Raw genomic sequence first — 22,772 nt, 5'->3', positions numbered from 1 at the left:
TTGAGCCACTGTCTTATTGCTCTCCAGCGTGAGCCACTGTCTTATTGCTCTCCAGCGTGAGCCACTGTCTTATTGCTCTCCAGCGTGAGACACTGTCTATTGCTCTCCAGCGTGAGACACTGTCTTATTGCTCTCCAGCGTGAGCCACTTATCTTTTCTCCAGCGTGAGCCACTGTCTTATTGCTCTCCAGCGTGAGCCACTGTCTTATTGCTCTCCAGCGTGAGCCACTGTCTTATTGCTCTCCAGCGTGAGCCACTGTCTTATTGCTCTCCAGCGTGAGCCACTGTCTTATTGCTCTCCAGCGTGAGCCACTGTCTTATTGCTCTCCAGCGTGAGCCACTGTCTTATGCTCCAGCGTGAGCCACTGTCTTATTGCTCTCCAGCGTGAGCCACTGTCTTATTGCTCCAGCGTGAGCCACTGTCTTATTGCTCTCCAGCGTGAGCCACTGTCTTATTGCTCTCTAGCGTGAGCCACTGTCTTATTGTTCTCTAGCGTGAGCCACTGTCTTATTGCTCTCCAGCGTGAGCCACTGTCTTATTGCTCTCCAGCGTGAGCCACTGTCTTATTGCTCTCTAGCCTCAGCCACTGTCTTATTGCTCTCCAGCGTGAGCCACTTTCTTATTGCTCTCCAGCGTGAGCCACTGTCTTATTGCTCTCCAGCGTGAGCCACTGTCTTATTGCTCTCCAGCGTGAGCCACTGTCTTATTGCTCTCCAGCGTGAGCCACTGTCTATTGCTCTCCAGCGTGAGCCACTGTCTTATTGCTCTCCAGCGTGAGCCACTGTCTTATTGCTCTCCAGCGTGAGCCACTGTCTTATTGCTCTCTAGCGTGAGCCACTGTCTTATTGCTCTTCTAGCTTGGAGCCACTGTCTTATTGCTCTCCAGCGTGAGCCATGTCTTAATTGCTCTCCAGCGTGAGCCACTGTCTTATTGTTCTCCAGCGTGAGCCACTGTCTTATTGCTCTCCAGCGTGAGCCACTGTCTTATTGCTCTCCAGCGTGAGCCACTGTCTTATTGCTCTCCAGCGTGAGCCACTGTCTTATTGCTCTCCAGCGTGAGCCACTGTCTTATTGCTCTCCAGCGTGAGCCACTGTCTTATTGCTCTCCAGCGTGAGCCACTGTCTTATTGCTCTCTAGCGTGAGCCACTGTCTTATTGCTCTCTAGCGTGAGCCACTGTCTTATTGCTCTCCAGCGTGAGACACTGTCTTATTGCTCTCTAGCGTGAGCCACTGTCTTATTGTTCTCCAGCGTGAGCCACTGTCTTATTGCTCTCCAGCGTGAGCCACTGTCTTATTGCTCTCCAGCGTGAGCCACTGTCTTATTGCTCTCTAGCGTGAGCCACTGTCTTATTGCTCTCTAGCGTGAGCCACTGTCTTATTGCTCTCTAGCGTGAGCCACTGTCTTATTGCTCTCCAGCGTGAGCCACTGTCTTATTGCTCTCCAGCGTGAGCCACTGTCTTATTGCTCTCTAGCGTGAGCCACTGTCTTATTGCTCTCTAGCGTGAGCCACTGTCTTATTGCTATCCAGCGTGAGCCACTGTCTTATTGCTATCCAGCGTGAGCCACTGTCTTATTGCTCTCCAGCGTGAGCCACTGTCTTATTGCTCTCCAGCGTGAGACACTGTCTTATTGCTCTCCAGCGTGAGCCACTGTCTTATTGCTCTCCAGCGTGAGCCACTGTCTTATTGTTCTCCAGCGTGAGCCACTGTCTTATTGCTCTCCAGCGTGAGCCACTGTCTTATTGCTCTCCAGCGTGAGCCACTGTCTTATTGCTATCTAGCGTGAGCCACTGTCTTATTGCTCTCTAGCGTGAGCCACTGTCTTATTGCTCTCCAGCGTGAGCCACTGTCTTATTGCTCTCCAGCGTGAGCCACTGTCTTATTGCTCTCCAGCGTGAGCCACTGTCTTATTGCTCTCCAGCGTGAGCCACTGTCTTATTGCTCTCCAGCGTGAGCCACTGTCTTATTGCTCTCCAGCGTGAGCCACTGTCTTATTGCTCTCCAGCGTGAGCCACTGTCTTATTGCTCTCTAGCGTGAGCCACTGTCTTATTGCTCTCCAGCGTGAGCCACTGTCTTATTGCTCTCCAGCGTGAGCCACTGTCTTATTGCTCTCCAGCGTGAGCCACTGTCTTATTGCTCTCCAGCGTGAGCCACTGTCTTATTGCTCTCTAGCGTGAGCCACTGTCTTATTGCTCTCCAGCGTGAGCCACTGTCTTATTGCTCTCCAGCGTGAGACACTGTCTTATTGCTCTCCAGCGTGAGCCACTGTCTTATTGCTCTCCAGCGTGAGCCACTGTCTTATTGCTCTCCAGCGTGAGCCACTGTCTTATTGCTCTCCAGCGTGAGCCACTGTCTTATTGCTCTCCAGCGTGAGCCACTGTCTTATTGCTCTCCAGCGTGAGCCACTGTCTTATTGCTCTCTAGCGTGAGCCACTGTCTTATTGCTCTCCAGCGTGAGCCACTGTCTTATTGCTCTCCAGCGTGAGCCACTGTCTTATTGCTCTCTAGCGTGAGCCACTGTCTTATTGCTCTCTATGAGCCACTGTCTTATTGCTATCCAGCGTGAGCCACTGTCTTATTGCTATCCAGCGTGAGCCACTGTCTTATTGCTCTCCAGCGTGAGCCACTGTCTTATTGCTCTCCAGCGTGAGACACTGTCTTATTGCTCTCCAGCGTGAGCCACTGTCTTATTGCTCTCCAGCGTGAGCCACTGTCTTATTGCTCTCCAGCGTGAGCCACTGTCTTATTGCTCTCCAGCGTGAGCCACTGTCTTATTGCTCTCCAGCGTGAGCCACTGTCTTATTGCTCTCCAGCGTGAGCCACTGTCTTATTGCTCTCTAGCGTGAGCCACTGTCTTATTGCTGTCTAGCGTGAGCCACTGTCTTATTGCTCTCCAGCGTGAGCCACTGTCTTATTGCTCTCCAGCGTGAGCCACTGTCTTATTGCTCTCCAGCGTGAGCCACTGTCTTATTGCTCTCCAGCGTGAGCCACTGTCTTATTGCTCTCCAGCGTGAGCCACTGTCTTATTGTTCTCCAGCGTTAGCCACTGTCTTATTGCTCTCCAGCGTGAGCCACTGTCTTATTGCTCTCCAGCGTGAGCCACTGTCTTATTGCTCTCCAGCGTGAGCCACTGTCTTATTGCTCTCCAGCGTGAGACACTGTCTTATTGCTCTCCAGCGTGAGCCACTGTCTTATTGCTCTCCAGCGTGAGCCACTGTCTTATTGCTCTCCAGCGTGAGCCACTGTCTTATTGCTCTCCAGCGTGAGCCACTGTCTTATTGCTCTCCAGCGTGAGCCACTGTCTTATTGCTCTCCAGCGTGAGCCACTGTCTTATTGCTCTCTAGCGTGAGCCACTGTCTTATTGCTCTCCAGCGTGAGCCACTGTCTTATTGCTATCCAGCGTGAGCCACTGTCTTATTGCTCTCCAGCGTGAGCCACTGTCTTATTGCTCTCCAGCGTGAGCCACTGTCTTATTGCTCTCCAGCGTGAGCCACTGTCTTATTGCTCTCCAGCGTGAGCCACTGTCTTATTGCTCTCCAGCGTGAGCCACTGTCTTATTGCTCTCCAGCGTGAGCCACTGTCTTATTGCTCTCTAGCGTGAGCCACTGTCTTATTGCTCTCCAGCGTGAGCCACTGTCTTATTGCTCTCCAGCGTGAGCCACTGTCTTATTGCTCTCCAGCGTGAGCCACTGTCTTATTGCTCTCCAGCGTGAGCCACTGTCTTATTGCTCTCCAGCGTGAGCCACTGTCTTATTGCTCTCCAGCGTGAGCCACTGTCTTATTGCTCTCCAGCGTGAGCCACTGTCTTATTGCTCTCCAGCGTGAGCCACTGTCTTATTGCTCTCCAGCGTGAGCCACTGTCTTATTGCTCTCTAGCGTGAGCCACTGTCTTATTGTTCTCTAGCGTGAGCCACTGTCTTATTGCTCTCCAGCGTGAGCCACTGTCTTATTGCTCTCCAGCGTGAGCCACTGTCTTATTGCTCTCCAGCGTGAGCCACTTTCTTATTGCTCTCCAGCGTGAGCCACTGTCTTATTGCTCTCCAGCGTGAGCCACTGTCTTATTGCTCTCCAGCGTGAGCCACTGTCTTATTGCTCTCCAGCGTGAGCCACTGTCTTATTGCTCTCCAGCGTGAGCCACTGTCTTATTGCTGTCTAGCGTGAGCCACTGTCTTATTGCTCTCCAGCGTGAGCCACTGTCTTATTGTTCTCCAGCGTGAGCCACTGTCTTATTGCTCTCTAGCGTGAGCCACTGTCTTATTGCTCTCCAGCGTGAGCCACTGTCTTATTGTTCTCCAGCGTGAGCCACTGTCTTATTGCTCTCCAGCGTGAGCCACTGTCTTATTGCTCTCCAGCGTGAGCCACTGTCTTATTGCTCTCTAGCGTGAGCCACTGTCTTATTGCTCTCCAGCGTGAGCCACTGTCTTATTGCTCTCCAGCGTGAGCCACTGTCTTATTGTTCTCCAGCGTGAGCCACTGTCTTATTGTTCTCCAGCGTGAGCCACTGTCTTATTGCTCTCTAGCGTGAGCCACTGTCTTATTGCTCTCTAGCGTGAGCCACTGTCTTATTGCTCTCCAGCGTGAGCCACTGTCTTATTGCTCTCCAGCGTGAGCCACTGTCTTATTGTTCTCCAGCGTGAGCCACTGTCTTATTGCTCTCTAGCGTGAGCTGCGCGTCAGTCTTGAAAATGGAACCAGAGTTTAGTTATATGTTCGAGCAGCGCAAGTATTTTAGGATTTTATGGAGCTGACCTGCTCACCTCCAGGTTTTGTTGAAATGAATAAAAGCATCTCATGCGCTGCAAAAGTTGCAGGTCCAATGTTAGCAAGCGAGTAAAACTGTTTGTGACCGTGTTACGGTGTTTTTTTGTTGCATGTAAACTATTTTCACATTTTGTGACTAATCTTCGGGCATGCCAAAAATACTCTGGACTTGCCTGTTGGACATTTCAGACCTAAATGTCATTCCCTGAGGATGTGTAGCCAAAAGACTTGTGTATATAAATTTACCCGTTTGTGCACGCATGTCTAAACCATTGTTAAATCCTTGTGTAGAAGGCTGATGGTGTATGCAACACAAACTTTAAAAGGACCAAGAGCAGAGAAGAGGTGATGCAGGCACTGCAGGACTTTGTGGGTTGCAACACCCTAATTCTGGTGAGCGTTTCTCTTTCTCTTAAAGCTGAAATTTGCTTAAGGTGAAACAGAGCCACTGTTCGCCCCGGCCGTCTATTTGTTTTTTTGTTAATTAAACAGAAGAGCAGAGCATCCAGCATTGTGGTCAAAAATATTTGCAGTAACTTCTCTGTTGTTCTATTGCGCAAATAATGATGTGCAGTGATGTCAACGGGGGGGAAAGTGTTTGTTGTTTGGAGTAACTTCTTTTTTTGTAATATCGCAAATGGACGTGGCAGTTTTACCAAGTATATATTCCAGCTTTAATCTTACCCCCTTTACCTTTATCTTCCTCTCTCAGGATTATAGTTCTCTTTCTCTTCTCTTTCAGAAGGGATATCTGAGACGAATGAAGGATCTTCGACTGGTGTTGGAGGCATCCATCTTCTTCAGAACACATGAGGTAAGCCGTTTTCCACTGCGCTCATGGTATAATGCATGCTTTGCATGTCTTGATGCTGGTCTCTGAATGGCGAGGTGCACACTAACATCTGTTTCTCTCTGCAGGTGGTGGGCAGCTCCCTACTATTTGTGCATGACAGTACAGGGAAGACAGGAGTATGGATGATTGATTTTGGGAGGACTGTCCCCCTGCCGCCGCCTCTCACCCTGGACCACCGCACCCCCTGGATAGAGGGCAACCGAGAGGATGGGTACCTGTGGGGGCTGGATAACCTCATTGATGTCCTGACCGATATGCTGCATCTCACCTGAACTGAACCTCACAATTGAATGACTGACACAGGACCTCATCCCAACCAAAACACCCTTTCCCACCTGAACCAAATCCGAATGGCCATTTCAGCTTTTACCTGAGAGTTTTGACAAACGAGAGATTGTTCACATATTGGACTCGGATTCTGTGTTTAGGGGGTACTGGACTACCGTCTGTGGCTATAATGAAGGCAATGGGAGAGGAACAGAGGTGTATGTGGTGGACAAAGGAAAATAGTAGCACTAGTTCCTCAGAAGAACTATACAACAGCAATGCAAAATGAAACACTGCCCTTTTATCATCTTCCACATAATCCCCCCCAAACAAATTCCGCCATTTTGTTCTATTACAATTGTACTTAATAATCATCAGCTCTAAGTGTTTCTTACTCCAGGTTTGAGGGCTGTAGGACCTAAACAATTAATGTTGATACTATACTATTATGCTCCACATAATGGAGTGGCCCTTAATATTAATAGAGGACTCATAAAACCTAGTAAAACCTCTGAGAACTGTGTTAATGAACACTGCCTTCAAGTTTGTTTATTAGTCATATACTCATGATATACAGTGCATTCGGGAAGTATGCAGGCCCCTTGACCTTTTTCCACATTCTGTTACATTACAGCCTATTTCTAAAGTGGATTAAATATTTTTTTCCCTCATAAATCTACACACAATACCCCCTAATGACAAAGCAAAAACAGGTTTTTAGAATTATTTGCAAATTTATAAAAATTAAAACTGATATCACATTTACATGAGTATTCAGACCCTTTACTCAGTACTTTGAAGTACCTTTGGCAGCGATTACAGCCTCGAGTCTTCTTGGGTATGACTCTACAAGCTTGGCACACCTGTATTTGGGGAGTTTCTCCCATTCATCTCTGCAGATCTTCTCAAGCTCTGTCAGGTTGGATGGAGAGCATCACTGCACAGCTATTTTCAGGTCTCTCCAGAGATCGATTTGGTTCAAGTCCGGGCTCTGGCTGGGCCACTCAAGGACATTCAGAGACTTGTCCCGAAGCCACTCCTGCGTTGTCTTGGCTGTGTGTTTCGGGTCGTTGTCCTGAACCTTCGCTCCCAGTCTGTGGTCCTGAGCGCTCTGGAGCAGGTTTTCATCAAGGATCTCTCTGTACTTTGCTCTGTTAATCTTTCCCTCGATCCTGACTAGTCTCCCAGTCCCTGCCTCTGAAAAACATCCCCATAGCATGATGTTGCCGCCACCATGCTTCACCTTAGGGATGGTGCCAGGTTTCCTCCAGACGTGACACTTGGCATTCAGGCCAATGAGTTCAATCTTGGTTTCATCAGACCGGATAATCTTGTTTCTCATGGTCTGAGAGTCCTTTAGGTGCCTTTTGGCAAACTCCAAGTGGCCTATCATGTGCCTTTTACTGAGGAGTGGCTTCGTTCAGGCCACTACCATAAAGACCTGATTGGTTGAGTGCTGTGGTGATGGTTGTCCTTCCGGAAGGTTCTCTCATCTCCACAGAGGAACTCTTGGGCTCTGTCAGAGTGACCATCGGGTTCTTGTGCACTTCCCTGACAATACCTTCGACCTCATTGCTTTGCTCTGACATGCACTGTCAACTGTGGGACCGTATATAAACAGGTGTGTGCCTTTCCAAATAATTTCCAATCAATTGAATTTACCACAGGTGGACTTCAATCAAGTTGTAGAAACATCTCAAGGATGATCAATGGAAACAGGATGCACCTGAGCTCTATTTTGAGTCTCCTAGCAAAGGGTCTGAATACTTATGTAAATAAGGTATTTTTTTTATTTAGTAAATGTGTCATCATGGGGTATAGCATGTAGATTAATGATGGAAAAACATTTTATTTAATACATTTTTGAATAATGCTGTAACGTAACAAAATGTGTAAAAAGGAAAGGGTTCTGAATACTTTCTGAATGCACCGTACATAGTGCAACGAAATACTTACTTGCAGGTTCATCTCACGACAATAGAAATTAAGCGAAGAAAAACATTTGGGGCCATAAATATAATTCAAAGCGGCACTCTGACAAATTGTGAATTTACATGTGCCAGGGAATTGTGCAATAATAAATAGACATTGTGCAGTAGGTGTGTGTGTGCATGTGTGTGAGTCCATGTGTGATAGGGTGCAGGGAGTCTGTTATTCTGGCAGTCAGTCCTGGTTTAAGAGTTAAGTAGTCTGTTGGCTTGTGGGTAAAGAACTGTCTCTGAGATGGTGGTCCGGGAACAGACGGTAACGGAGTGAATAGTCCATGGCTGGGCTGAGCAGGGTCCTTGTCCTGTATGGTGGGGAGCACGGTTCCAGTGATGTACTGGGCAGTCTTCTCCCCCCTCTGAAGGGCCTTGCGGTCGTGAATGGAGCAGTTTCTGTACCAAGCCGGGATGCAGCCGGTCAGGATGCTGTCAATGTTGCTGCGGTAGAATTAGGAGAGGACCCGGGGGAGCGTGACGATTTTCTTCAGCCACCTGAGAAAGTAGAGGCGCAGTTGCACCTTGACCAGGGCTGTGGTGTTGTCTGTCACTGTGAGGTTCTCTGTGATGTGGACGCAGAGGAACCTGAAGCTGCTGACTCCACTGCAGTGTTGTTGATATGGATTGGGGCGTAATCCCTGCTTCCTGAAGTCGGCAATCAACTCCTTTGTTTTGCACCACACATTTATCCCCTTCTTTGAGAGAGAAACAGTCTAGTTATCCTGTAAGAATGTGTGACTTTAGAGGGCAATATAGGACCCAAACAACATGCTTCCAGGCATAGAGCCTAGTGGGGTATCCTGCAGGCTGAAACAATGACAGCATTTGTGAATCTTAAATATCCTAAATATAATCCGACAAGGAGTTCATCACTTGCACAAAGTGCCACTGCACAAATACTTTTCTATTGATGAGACTGTTATGGTCCCCCCCCCCCCACCTTTGCTATACAGTACAACTAAGATATGAAGGCAAAGGCCAAATGTACAACTACAAGTGTGTTGATTGATTTAGTATTATTATGTGAGTAGCAGTTCATCAAATTGGCAGATTAAGATGTCCTGGAACTGAGTTGAACAACTGTGATATTTTGAGCAATGTCTGCAACTGGTTTCTTAGACCAGGCTACTCAAATGGAAGCCATTAAAATGTGGACCAACTCTTGTCTTGCGATAATTGCTGTCCTGTGTTATTTGTCAGGCTCACACCAGTTTCAGTCAGCTGCTATGACAAAGGCATACTGAAGAGGTTGCTGTACAAAAATATATTTGTTTGTAACTGGTTCTAAATGAAAAATATTGCTAGTTAACTTTGGTAAGAGATGAGGGCGTTGCTGCCGCTGAAGACGGACAGGATGTCGCCCCACGCTTTAGCAAAACACCTGGCCAAGCCCAGCCTAATTTCACTCAGCATGTTGTCACAGCAGTCCCAGATCTCCAAGTTCCTCACAGGGCCAGACCTTGATCAACAGCTTTCCCCCTCAGCTCCACTCCTTCACCCAGCCGCACACTGAAGACGTCAGCAAGCATGTCGGGCGCAGCAGCTCGGAGCTCATTGGCTGGGCGTCAAACTTATTTAGCAGGCTGCCTATGTCCCGGCTCCATGTCTACACGTAGCCTGTGGCATTACCTGTGTAGCAGTAGCGTTGCAGCCAGTCTGTTGATACAGTGCAGCATAGCCCGGCTGCAGCCAGTCTTTTATGATACAGTGCAGCATAGCCCGACTGCAGCCAGTCTTTTATGATACAGTGCAGCATAGCCCGGCTGCAGCCAGTCTTTTATGATACAGTGCAGCATAGCCCGGCTGCAGCCAGTCTTTTATGATACAGTGCAGCATAGCCCGGCTGCAGCCAGTCTTTTATGATACAGTGCAGCATAGCCCGACTGCAGCCAGTCTTTTATGATACAGTGCAGCATAGCCCGGCTGCAGCCAGTCTTTTATGATACAGTGCAGCATAGCCCGACTGCAGCCAGTCTTTTATGATACAGTGCAGCATAGCCCGGCTGCAGCCAGTCTTTTATGATACAGTGCAGCATAGCCCGACTGCAGCCAGTCTTTTATGATACAGTGCAGCATAGCCCGGCTGCAGCCAGTCTTTTATGATACAGTGCAGCATAGCCCGGCTGCAGCCAGTCTTTTATGATACAGTGCAGCATAGCCCGGCTGCAGCCAGTCTTTTATGATACAGTGCAGCATAGCCCGGCTGCAGCCAGTCTTTTATGATACAGTGCAGCATAGCCCGACTGCAGCCAGTCTTTTATGATACAGTGCAGCATAGCCCGGCTGCAGCCAGTCTTTTTTGATACAGTGCAGCATAGCCCGGCTGCAACCAGTATTTTATGATACAGTGCAGCATAGCCCGGCTGCAGCCAGTCTGTTAATACAGTGCAGCATAGCCCGGCTGCAGCCGTGGAACTGTAGCAGCTCACGCTGGCCCGTGAGCTCAAAGCTCTTGACGTGGCGGTTGCACAGGTCGTAGATGGAGGTCTGGCGCTATGTCACTAGGGCCCCACCAGGGTATCCCTATGCAGGGAGCAGCCGTTTCAGTCCAGCACTCTCACCAGCCCCAGGGGGGTTCTGAGGGGACGTCCAGAAGCCCCAGAAGGCAATGAGGCCCATGCTTCTGGTCAGCAGCTCGTTGGTCTCGGGGCAGAAGTGCATGCCAACTCCAGAAGCAGGGCAGGTGGTTCTGTGAAACACGGTCATGTCCTGGGGGGTCAGTGAAGACACACAGAGACAGATCACTGTAGGCCCCCACCAGAATACGCTGGGTCGGCACAAACACCAGGTGCTCTACCCGGTACTTCCTCTCCATAGGGATGCTCAAGTAGTGCATCAGCTGGCCCTACCCATAGTCTCAGCAGGTGACTCACTTTATGCCTGAGCAGTGGTGGGAAAAGTACCCAATTGTCATACTTAAGTAAAAGTAGAGAACCTAATAGAAAATTACTAAAGTAAAAGTGAGTCACCCAGTAAAATACTACTTGAGTAAAAGTCTAAAAGTATTTGGTTTTAAGTGTCAAAAGTAAGTATAATTGCTAAAATATCAAAAGTAAAAGTATAAATCATTTCAAATTCCTTATATTAAGCAAACCAGATGGCACCATTTCATTTATGGATAGCCAGGGGCACCCTCCAACTCTCAGACACCATTTATTAACAAAGCATGTGTGTTTAGTGAGTCTGCCAGATCAGAGACAGTAAAGATGACCAGGGATGTTATTTTGTTCAGTGTGTGAATTGGACCATTTTCATGTCCTGCTAAGCATTCAAAATGTAACGAGTACTTTTGGGTGTCAGGGAAAATGTATGTAAAAAGTACATTATTTTCTTTAGGAATGTAGTGAAGTAAAAGTTGTCAAAAATATAAACAGTAAAGTACAGATACCCCCCAAAAACTAGTACTTTAAAGTATTTTTACTTAAGTACTTTACACCACTGCCTGAGCAGGGTGTGTCCACACTAAAATCCCACCACTGTGCCACCTCACCCAGAGAAAGTTGTGAGGCAATGTAGGTAGTTAGGGGCACAGGTGTATTCGAAATGTGTACTTGGAGATGCATCCAAGTACAGTGGAGCTTCTTGCTCCTCATCTTTAGATGAACCTAAAAAATAGGACTGAGATTCCTGGCTCTTCTGCTCTTTCTCCTTTAGAATTCAAATGGAATGGATGGTTTAACAAAAAACTGAAATATGTCCTCAAATATATTTAAATATACAATCCTTAGTTGCTACATCCATTTTTGGACTTAAAAATGAATGACATACTGAACAAAAATATAAATGCAACATGTAAAGTGTTGCATTTAAGATACTAGAAATGTTTCATACGCAAAAAACCCCCCAAAAGTTTTTGCATTCATTTGTTTACATCCCTGTTAGTGAGCATTTTCCTTTTCCAAGATAATCCATCCACCTGACAGGTGTGGCATATCAAGAAGCTGATTAAACAGCATGATCATTACACAGGTCCACTTTGTGATGGGGACAATAAAAGACCACTCTAAAATGTGCAGTTTTGTCATATGACACAGATGTATCAAGTTTTGAGGGAGAGTGCAATTGGCATGCTGACTGCAGGAATGCCTATCAGAGCTGTTGCCAGAGAATTTAATGTTAATTTCTCTACCATAAGCCGCCTCCAATGTCATTTTAGAGAATTTTGCAGTACATCCAACCGGCCTCACAAACGCAGACCATGTGTAACCACGCCAGCCCAGGACCTCCAAATCCGGCTTCTTCACCTGCGGAATCGTATGAGACCCGCCACCCGGACAGCTGGTGAAGCTGAGAAGTATTTCTGTCTGTAATAAAGCCCTTTTGTGGGGAAAACTCATTCTGAATGGCTGGGCCTGGCTCCCAAGTGAGTAGGTCTATGCCCTCCCAGGCCCACCCATGGCTGCGTCCCTGCCCAGTCATGTGAAATCCATAGATTAGGGCCTAATGAATTTATGTCAATTGACTGATTTCCTTATATGAACTGTAACTCAGTAAAATCGTTGCATGTTGCATTTACATTTTTGTTCAGTATATTTACCCATTGATTCTTGAAGAATATCACTTATAAATGCCTCATAAGCATAGTCAAACTGTCATACCCCATCAGAACCCAAAATGTAAGCTTGTTTTACTCTGTAAACAATGTAAATGTAAACAAACACTTTATAGCCTCAAAACATTGTTAAAACTATAATTTTTATATCATGAATGGTCAGTCCTTGTATCCAAGGTCACATTTCTCCAGGCCCATCCCATAGCTTTTTACCAAAATAGAGGTTGGGTGTCCGCTTTGTTATTGTTTCAACTAAGGACTCTAGCTTTAAGCTTTAAACTTTTTACCTGTATGGTTTGTTTCAGTTGTGATATAAAGGTCTTCCAGTCTGGTATAATTATTTTAATTGATCCCATCAGAGGAGGCTGGTGGGAGGAGCTATAGGAGGACGGGCTCATTCTAATGCTGTAATGGAATATTTGGAACGGAGTCAAATGGAGTTTCTAGATGTTTGAATCCATGCCATTTATTCCATTCCAGCCATTACAATGAGCCCATCCTCCTATAGCGCATTCCCACCAGCCTCCTCTTCATCCCATATTTATTGTAATTTGAGCTCTCCCACGCATATCCTATGCGACTAGTCACATGCTTTCCCATACAGAATTATGCTTTATCCACTTTCCTTTTCATGAATTGATACATTTTACCGCGTCATGATGGTCATACAGAATCATAGAATCATTGCGACAAAGAATGTGTAATTGGAATGGTATTGTTGTGGGTTTGATAGCATAGACAATGGATTGGTTTTGTGGATTAGTGAAGTAAACTGGATGGGAAGAGAGGAAGAAAATTAATGGACATTGCAAATTTAGGAAATTAAAACAACTGACAGATCTGTTTAATAGCTCTGCGCCAACAATCTTCTTTTTAATTAAATGGACTTCATAGAATTTGATGCTACTATATGAATTTAAAATATTTATTTTACAATGACAGCCTACCCCGGCCAAACCCTCCCCTAACCCAGACGACACTGGGCCAATTGTGTGCCGTCCTGTGGGACTCCCGATTACGGCTTGTGATATAGCCCGGGATTGAACCAGGGTCTGTAGTGATGCCTCTAGCACTGAGATGCAGTGCCTTAGACCGCTGCACCACTCGGGAGCCCACTCAGGAATTAATACATGGTTTACTCAGCAAATATTTAGAGCCAAAATAGCATGTCATGAAATTTCAAAAAATGAAACTCTATAGGAGCTTGTGTGACACACACACACACACACACACACACACACACACACACACACACACACACACACACACACACACACACACACACACACACACACACACACACACACACACACACACACAAAGAGCACTGTGAGCCCATTGAGGATATGTGAACTGGCTCATTGACACTTGGGAGAGTAAGTATTCCGTTTTTCCTCTACAAGTTATACCCGGATTTCTTTGGAATGTGTTTTAGCATGTGCAGGTGAGGGCTGACAAATTGTCTGTTGTATTTTGTTGCCTTGCATTCAACCGCAGATCATCAGTGGTGACTGATTACTGATTAGTCTATGTACTTGACAAGATAGACTGATTACATAGTCTATGTACTTGACAAAATGGACTGATTACATAGTCTATGTACTTGACAAAATGGACTGATTACATAGTATATGTACTTGACAAAATGGACTGATTACATAGTCTATGTACTTTACAAAAGGGGCTGATTACATAGTCTAAGTACTTGACAACAGGGACTGATTACATAGTCTAAGTACTTGACAACAGGGACTGATTACATAGTCTAAGTACTTGACAACAGGGACTGATTACATAGTCTAAGTACTTGACAAAAGGGACTGATTACATAGTCTAAGTACTTGACAAAAGGGACTGATTACATAGTCTATGTAGTTGACAAAAGGGACTGATTACATAGTCTATGTACTTGACAAAAGGGACTGATTACATAGTCTATGTACTTGACAAAAGCTATCCTACTGTTTTGTGAGTGGTCATGATTGAGGGATGCTTTGGGGAATTTTGCTGGTAGTCTTGACCACCTGCTATTTGTTATGTGCTGCTATGAGGCCTGTGGGCACTAACCTGTGGGGGTTAGTCAATACACTTTGCAACAATAAAGTTTTAAAACCTGTTCTCTAAAAATGACCAGAAGAATGGTCATTGATTTGGTTGATACATGCTTTGTGGTTGGGATGTTAAAATGGACTCAAGAATAATGGATTGATATTAATCCAAAATACAAAGTTTTGCATTAAAAAGCAATTGGTGACCATGTATGAAGAAATTCCTTAAACATTGATTTGTTCAATCTGTGCTATTCAGTGCAATCCAGAGCTGTGAATCCCAGTGCAGTACAATGCAGCTTGGTGTGAACAAAGGGAGCACTGACTACACTCACATGAACAATCAGCCCTTTATTCCTCAGGCCCAGAGCATATAGCCGTGCCTTTTCTAGGGTGGCTCTGGACAGCCCCTCCTCTCATATAGCAAATGAGATGGCTATATGAGACTCCTAAAGACTGTACAAGGTTAGGACTGAACAAGGCTGCTTCGTACTGCCACACACACACACACTGTTAGCGGTTATATTGTACATGCATGTTTTACATTTTACCGTTGACTTTTGCTTATGTATTTCTCTTTCCCTCACTCTGTTTTAAACTTTCAAACCAGTCTGGTCGTACATTCCCCCATAGGTGCTGTGGAACATACCAACCATTACCTCTGTCAAACACTCACTCTTTCTCAGTTGGAGGTGCTGTACTACCCCCACCCCCACCCAGCAGTGACTCTCTCTCCATGATGGCCTCCTATAGCCCTACCCACAAGGGCTGGTTTGGTGAGAGGGGTGTTCACCAGGGGATTGGGCTGGACATCCTATTCAGGGGCAGAGACTTTGACACATCTAATCTGTACTCCCAAAATGGCACTCAACAACTTCAGGAGGCCAAGTCCCATTATGCCTGTCCCAGGGCCCCCCAGAGGTCCCTGCATGGCTGGGGCACATACAGCCCCCCTCCACAGAGACCCAGCACTGGGAGCAGAGGGGGGACCAACCAGTGCCAGGGCTACTACGCCCACACCCTGCCCTTGCCCCACAGAGCACTGCCTGTCTTCAGACCCTGGTGAGTAACAGACAGGGGGAGTGAGGGTGGGACACCCTGGTGGGTGAGACATGGGGAGTGAGAGACGGGAAGGGAGGGAGGGAGGAAAGGGACACACCGGTGGGAGACAGGCGTAGTGAGACAGAGACCCTAGTGGGAGGGACCTTGGTGGGGTATAGATTTATATGTGTGCGGATTCCGGGTCAGCTGAGAGCCGCAGGGTCCCAGGGAGGGGAGGATCAGGGGAAATGTGGGACACACCCTCCCCTCCACCATCACCATGTGACACATAACTTATAAAAACACACTGGGTGGGGCATCGTGGTAGCAATACATTATTGGATTAATGCTTGGGTAAGTCTCAATGGTGTTGAAATTTGATTAGAAAATGTCGATGCATGCCATGTGTGAGTTTGCACGTCACCACTGGGTGTGCATTTATTTGGTGTGTGTCTGTCTGCTGTGTGTTTGTTTGTGGTGTGTTTTTGTATGTGCTGCTGTGTGTGTCTGTGCTGTACCTGTGGATATGGTATGTGTGTGTTTGTTTTGCCTTCAGTGTCTGCAGCAGCCCTCAGGGATATAACACTACCACAGTGGACAAACCTCGCATGCTTAGAGCCACTATTACATCCAGCCCCTCGGATTCCAACCACCCTGTCCAGCACCAGAGCCAGCAACCCAGACCAAACCAGCAGCAGGTCATCAAGCAGCAGCATCAGCCAAGTCTCAGTCAAAAGCCTGTCTACCAGCCAAGCCTCAGTCCCACTCCAATCTATAGGAGACTCACAACCTGGCAGCTCAAGGACAACACCAATACAGACAACACCATCAAGACTAACAGCCCTCACAGTAACAGAATCAAGAGGTGAGTGTTTCTGTAAGTTTGAGCATGAGGAGAGAGTTATTCTATATTAATGCAGTTTTTGTATAGTGCCTGTACCAAGTACTTCATTAATGTGTAATTCATTGATTTAGAATAATTATAGTTCTGTAATATTTAGAGAAAAGGGTCTTTGAGATCTGAGTTGACAGGAGTATTTCTATTGAGTTGATCCAGACAGGATTTGCAGTGTGTTGAGATTGATTACTGAGTAACTGTACAGTACCACTGTAATCAGACAGGTGGACATGACGTCCCAGAACGTGTTTGGTCAGCCGCGTGTCCTGGCCTCTCTGCGCTGCCCGCCCTCTCCACGACAGACCCACAAGACAACTAACCTAGAGGAGGAACTGAGGCTCATCATACTGGGCACAGAGGACTCAGGGAGGGATGCAGTGAGTTAGGCACACATCAGCTGCGTTTACACAGGCTGCCCAATTCTGATATTTCTTCCACTAATTGGTCTTTTGACCAATCACGTCTGATCTTTTCACAGCAGATATTTTTCAGAGCTGACATGATTGGTCAAAAGACCAATTATTGAAAAAGATCAGAATTGGACTGCCTGTGTAAAGACTGCTATCTAGAAACATCATAGATGCACAAGTGAGGCGATCGAAAAATAAATGTAGCCAATTCTACACCACAGGTTTAGTTAAACAAGAACATTGGGAGCTCTGCCTCCGATAAAGATGTCAACAGGTTTTATTTTCTCCTCCACCATTAGTCAAAACCACAGACTTCTCTTTCAAACCTAGTTAAGGGACAAGAAGCACACAATGAAATATACAAACAGAAACAGGTTCTGGACTAGTGCAGGGTCGAGGGAAGAACTACCTAAACATTCATTCATATTCAAATCAAGAATAATCAAATATATTCTCTCAACGTAGTCAGACAGTAAAAACTAACAACATGACAAGTCACCCTCTTACCTGCACCTTCCCAGGCGGATGCACCTCAAACAAAAAAGAAACAGTATTTAAAGAAATAGAATATAATTACTTTATTTTTCCAGAAGGAACTTCAGTTGTGGCAAGTTGGATAAGATAAAGATATACTGTATAGTAAACATATTAACAGCAACATTCACATACAAATGCTTACAAAGTATATACACACACACGCCTTCGGAAAGTTATCAGACCCCTAGACTTTTTCCACATTTTGTTATGTTACAGCCTTATTCTAAAATTGATTTCAATAGTTTTTCCCCCCTCATCAATCTGCACACAATACCCCCTAATGACAAAGCAAAAACAGGTTTAGAAATGTTTGCCAATTCATTAAAAATAAAATACTTAAATATCACATTTACGTAAGTATTCAGACACTTTGCTCAGTACTTTGTTGAAGCACCTTTGGCAGTGATTACTGCCTCAAGTCTTCTTTGGTATGACGCTACAAGCTTGGCACAATCCTGTCTCTGAGCTCTACGGACAATGCCTTCGACCTCATGGCTTGGTTTTTGCTCTGACATGCACTGTCAACTGTGGGACCTTATATAGACAGGTGTGTGCCTTTCCAAATCATGTGAAATCAATTGAATTTAGCACAGGTGGACTCCAATCAAGTTGTAGAAACATCTCAAGGATGATCAATAGAAACAGGCTGCACCTGAGCTCAATTTCGAGTCACATAGCAAAGGGTCTGAATACTTATGTAAATAAGGTATTTCTTCTTTTTATTTAAATAAATTTGCAAAAATGTATAAAAACCTGTTTTCACTTTGTCATTATATGGGTATTGTGTGTAGATTGATGAGGAAAATTTTAATTTAATCCATTTTAGAATAAGGCTGTAACATAACAAAATGTGGAAAAAGTCAAGGTGTCTGAATACTTTCCGAACGCACCGTGTATGTGTATAATTATATATATACAAGATAAATGTAAGTCACAATTTTTTTTGAGTTTTCATTTATGAGCTGTGCTGATGATGGTACTCAACTTTTAGTGGCTCTTGCTTTTTGGAGGTGAAGACCTGAGTCTGTGCCCTCAGTCAGCCTATGAAATTACAGGATCAATCATTCAATTAGCATTTTTTTTCTAAAAGCAAGTTAGGGTGTGCAAGAAAATAGAGGCTCATTGTCAGACCTGTGACACACAGATGTTGAATATTCTAACATACTCATATTCAATGAGTACTAACCTTAAAGTTACAGAGTATGTCCATGTACTCATTTAACTGACCACAGCTCTGTCCCCTAGTCCTGCCGTCATAGCCTCTCTACAGAGATCAGCCTCGGCAGTGGTCCCCTGGATTCCAGTCTGGCATGTTCCCCAGTCTCTGACTGCCCAGAGCTGGAGGGGCTAGAAGACCTGTCTGCCTCTGAGCTGTCCCTGACAGAGGGCTGGGACCCTGGGCACATCCCCCTACTGGACCCTGCCTGGGGCCTGGAGTGGAGCAACCTTGTCAATGCTGCCAAGGCCTATGAAGGTAGGAGACTGTGTGTGCAAGAAGCATGTCTATGTGCCTGAGTTTGCTTATGAATGTTTGTGAGGAGCATGGCATTTTAGACCAAATTATAATATGCAATGATTTTTTTGTGATATCAGTGTATGTTGCGTTCATTTTTTATGCTTGTAGCAAAGAGGACAGTGGAGCCCATTCCTCCCAGCAAGTCCAAGAAGCATGGATCAGAGGGTGGACCTGCTGCTTGCCCACCTAATCATTACCCTCCTCAGGGCTACAATGCCCAGCCCACATTAAGAAGGTATAGTACACACACTCTCTCTCTCTATGGGCCCATTCCCTTTACTGGACACACACTCATAATGGCTGTACTCCGACTTAATGACTCAAGTCCTCTAAGATATTCATTCTCAAGCAGACATGGATAAGTTTGGAGTGTGCCATTTATAGAGTTATGCATTTTAATTTAGCTTCAGCAAATTTGTTTTTTCCCTCATGAAGTTTGTGTTGAAGTTATTCTTTATTAACAATATGTTTTGCTTCTCTACAGTGAAGTGCCCAGTGATCTGTCAAGACTTCACCACCTGGAGGCGCTGCTGAGACTCTTGGAGAGCAACCTGGAGAAGGTGCGACACTTCCGCCTCAGATACACAACCCCCATATCTCATCATTAAATCAATTTTGACCACTTCACCATCTCTTTTTAAATAACCCCATTTCCTCTCTCTCTGTGACGGTCAGGAAAGGGAGGATAAAGTAGCCCTGATGGAGGAAGTGACGATTCTGAGAGAGACCAACCAGCGCCTGTGGGAGGAGTCTCTTTCATCCAACGAACAACTCTGTAAACTCAGCCTGTTGTGGCCCCAGGAATGATGCCTAGAGAGAGAGAAGGACCAGCGACCCTAAGAGGAGAGAGAGATGATTTGAAAAGAGGAGTAGAGGAAAAAATGGTTTCAACAAAGATAGTACCTTGAAACAGAGTTTTCAAATGTAAATTGTCTTCAAAATGTGATCAGAGAAAGAGGACAGATCACGGCGAGTTACCAGAGTTTGTTGTAGAGGTTACTTATGCTGGGACAGTGACATGTACAAGCTGGCTAAATGCTTGAGTTGTTAGCCAGTTCAGTTGTACACAGTTGGTACGTTTTAACTGAATATTTCAGTTGTGTAATCCTCACGTTCTCTCGCCTCTCCTGCTTGTCAAAACCCATTGGATGAGAAAACCAGAGGTCCATCCCCTCTGACCTTCTCCACCAATGGGTACAATAAAATATTTAAGAAGGCACTGCTGAGATTTGAACTCAGGATCTCTTGTTTACTAGACAGGTACTTTAACCAACTAAGCCACAGCACCCATAGCTGTAATTTCTGTTGGGTATGAAAACCCACAACTATTTTGAATCAACCCAGTCATGTTCATTTAACCCATAACTCTGTCTATCAAAATTACATGTAAAAAAAAAACAGATGTAATTTCCTAATATTGGAATCGATACGGACACCTTAAATTGACTAGCAAAAGGGTTTCTTAAACTATGGTTTGGGAACAAAAGTGGGCCCTGAGCATGTGAGAGGTGGGTCGCGAGTTATGAGTAAACATTTAGAAACATACACTATTTCTTCTTCATTTGGGTTGTTCGAGGACAGTACATTTCCCATTTGGGTCTTGATTTAAAAAAATCATAAGAACCTTTGAAATAGCAGATGGATCAGTTTGTGTAAGTCATTAAGCTACCATGAGCTGGGGGACTTTTTCAAATGGCAGAGTTTCCACAGTAAGTTTAAACTCATTCAAAGTTAGGGCCTTTCGCCATGACATTCTGCATAGCAATGCCGTGACCGGGATTCGAACCAGGATTTCCGAGGCCACAACGCAGAGTACTGACCACTATAAGATCACAGCGAGCTACAAGAGTTTGCTTGTAGGGGATATTTATGCTGGGACAGTGACGTGTACAAGCTGGCTAAATGCTTGAGTTGTTTGCAGGTTCAACTTTACACAGTTGGTACGTTTTAACTCTTTCAAAAGGTGCCCTTTTTCGATGACATTGGAATATCCCAATCGCATATTCCTCACGTCCTCTCCCCTCGCCTACTTCTCAAAACCCATTGGATGAGAAAACCAGAGATCCCTCCCCTCTGACCTTCTCCACCAATGGGTAAAAAGAAATGCACGAAAACGCACTGCTGCGATTTGAACTCAGGATCTCCTGTTTACTAGACCAGCTAAATCACAGCCCCCACGCGGCGGAGATAGACGTAATTTCTATCGCGGGTATGAAAATCTGTCTAATTTGAATCAAATCAGTCTCATTCATTTAACCCATATCTCTGTCTAGCGAAATAACATGTCACAAAACAGATGTAATTTCCTAGTATTGGAATCGATACACCTTGAATTGACTAGCAACAGGGTTTCTTAAACTATGGTTTGGTACCCAAAGTGGGCCCCGAGCATAAGAGTTGGGTCGCAAGTTATGAATAAACATTTATCACACACTATTTCTTCTCAATTTGGGTCATTCGAGGACAGTACATTTGTCATTTGGGTCTCGAGCTTAGAAATCTTAAGAACCCCTGGGCTAGAGACCTGCAGCTCTGTACCTTGATAGATTGCCTGTTAACATTATTTATCGTTGAATAAATTCTGGTATGAAAAAGGCTAAGTAATAACTACCTGATTATATTACCAGCGCTTTGAATATACTGCAACCTGAGATTCCCAGTCAAGCGATAACTTCTAAACGACTACCATGTAGTTTGAGGAAACAGTGGTCTTGACTTTAGATGAAAAACTGAGCCGTGCAATGTGACTTGTTTTGTTTAAAGAATGATTGTTATAATTGTAATAATCTAAAATACCATATTGTATGGTATCTAAAATAAATGTTCACTTGTTTCATTTATCTCAAATAACTCATCAAAGTAACAATTGAATAACTTTAATTTACAGAACATCTTAACATATTTTGACACCACACATAGAAACACTTCAGCAAACTTCCAATTGACAATTTGAATAACTCAATACAATGGTAAGACTTCAGTTCCTACCTGCCTTGTAAAAAATGAATTTACACAATGTGTAATAGAGAAACACATAGACATTTCACACATATTAATAAATGCAGTGTGTATAAATAGGTAATAAATAAAATGGTCAGTCCATGGGGCAAGTGATTTATGTGCTGCACTGTGTAGCCTGGAATTTCTTTGGCCCTTATGATAATAAATATAGACTGATTGATGAAATAAACTCCAGGATGACATGACTAGTAAAACACAGCCTTGGCATTATAACCCACAGGAAGACATCACTTAATGTAAATACAAAACTTCCTACTAAAATGGTTCTCAATGATATCTGTAAAACCACGTTTGAACATGTTGTATAAATAACTTTAACATGAGGCAGAAAACAAAAAGTAACAGTTAAATGTGGTGTGCTATAGACCAGGGGTTCCCAAACCTTTTCACTCGGGCCCCCCTTCCAGCATTGGGGAACAACTTATTTTTTGCAATTCTATACATTTTGTCATGGGGTGCAAAGAAAATGTTGCAGTTTTAAAGCAAATTATCTTGCACTTCTATACATTTTGCCAGGTATTGGAGTGACACAAAAATTACAACAATATCTATGGGCTAAAAAACCTAAATAAAAAAATGTTAGCTGACATGGGCTAGTTGTTCTGGACATTTGACAAGTTATACATAGCTCTCTAAGGTATGCAATGACAAACATGACAAGAGGGACTGATGATTCAGTACCTAATTTCAGTACCTAATTCTACTATTACAACTTCAAGAGTCAGTTTAAAGTTGGACTGACTTCCTTTAAAAAACGTATATAATTTGAGAACCACTGTGCTAGACAGAGATTAAGTGTCTGTGTTTGAGAATATAATTTAAACTCCAAAGAACTTCATAATTAACTCATACAGTGTTTCTTAAATAAACAATATTGTTGAT

General features: G+C 44.7%; 2 protein-coding genes, 1 long non-coding RNA gene and 1 other non-coding gene across 4 annotated transcripts in view; 3 read left to right on the top strand and 1 right to left on the bottom strand.

Moving 5' to 3' along the window:
• Positions 1 to 6,545, top strand: part of itpkca (inositol-trisphosphate 3-kinase Ca) — a 31,406-nt gene extending 24,861 nt beyond the window's left edge. Inside the window, exons 5-7 of the mRNA XM_039005629.1 lie at positions 5,057 to 5,158; positions 5,508 to 5,579; positions 5,684 to 6,545. Coding sequence (XP_038861557.1) covers positions 5,057 to 5,158; positions 5,508 to 5,579; positions 5,684 to 5,890 — 381 coding nt within the window. The 3' untranslated portion in view covers positions 5,891 to 6,545. The remainder of the gene's footprint in view (positions 1 to 5,056; positions 5,159 to 5,507; positions 5,580 to 5,683) is intronic.
• An 8,639-nt stretch (positions 6,546 to 15,184) lies between these two features.
• Positions 15,185 to 16,438, top strand: LOC120056692. The gene is made up of 2 exons (XM_039004899.1): positions 15,185 to 15,529; positions 16,065 to 16,438. Exons 1-2 carry the CDS (start codon positions 15,204 to 15,206, stop codon positions 16,375 to 16,377), a joined length of 639 nt encoding a protein of 212 aa, XP_038860827.1. The 5' UTR covers positions 15,185 to 15,203; the 3' UTR covers positions 16,378 to 16,438.
• A 1,815-nt stretch (positions 16,439 to 18,253) lies between these two features.
• On the top strand, positions 18,254 to 20,262 carry LOC120056558. Its single transcript, XR_005477811.1, has 4 exons — positions 18,254 to 18,827; positions 18,978 to 19,104; positions 19,354 to 19,429; positions 19,545 to 20,262. It is a non-coding gene; the product is annotated as an uncharacterized LOC120056558 (long non-coding RNA).
• Positions 20,084 to 20,157, bottom strand: trnat-agu. Its single transcript has one exon. It is a non-coding gene; the product is annotated as a tRNA-Thr (tRNA).
• Positions 20,263 to 22,772: the final 2,510 nt, after the last annotated feature.

This window comes from Salvelinus namaycush, chromosome 12 (genome assembly GCF_016432855.1).
Source record: "Salvelinus namaycush isolate Seneca chromosome 12, SaNama_1.0, whole genome shotgun sequence".
NCBI classification, from domain to species: Eukaryota; Metazoa; Chordata; class Actinopteri; order Salmoniformes; family Salmonidae; genus Salvelinus; species Salvelinus namaycush.
The sequence above is the reverse complement of the archived record's forward strand: the minus strand, read 5'-3'. Positions and strand labels throughout refer to the sequence as shown.

Coding starts and splice junctions, on each gene's coding strand:
- LOC120056692 (XM_039004899.1), top strand. CDS start 15,204: ATGATGGCCTCCTATAGCCCTACCCACAAGGGCTGGTTTGGTGAGAGG. Junction 15,530..16,064: donor CTGCCTGTCTTCAGACCCTG/GTGAGTAACAGA, acceptor TTTTGCCTTCAG/TGTCTGCAGCAGCCCTCAGG.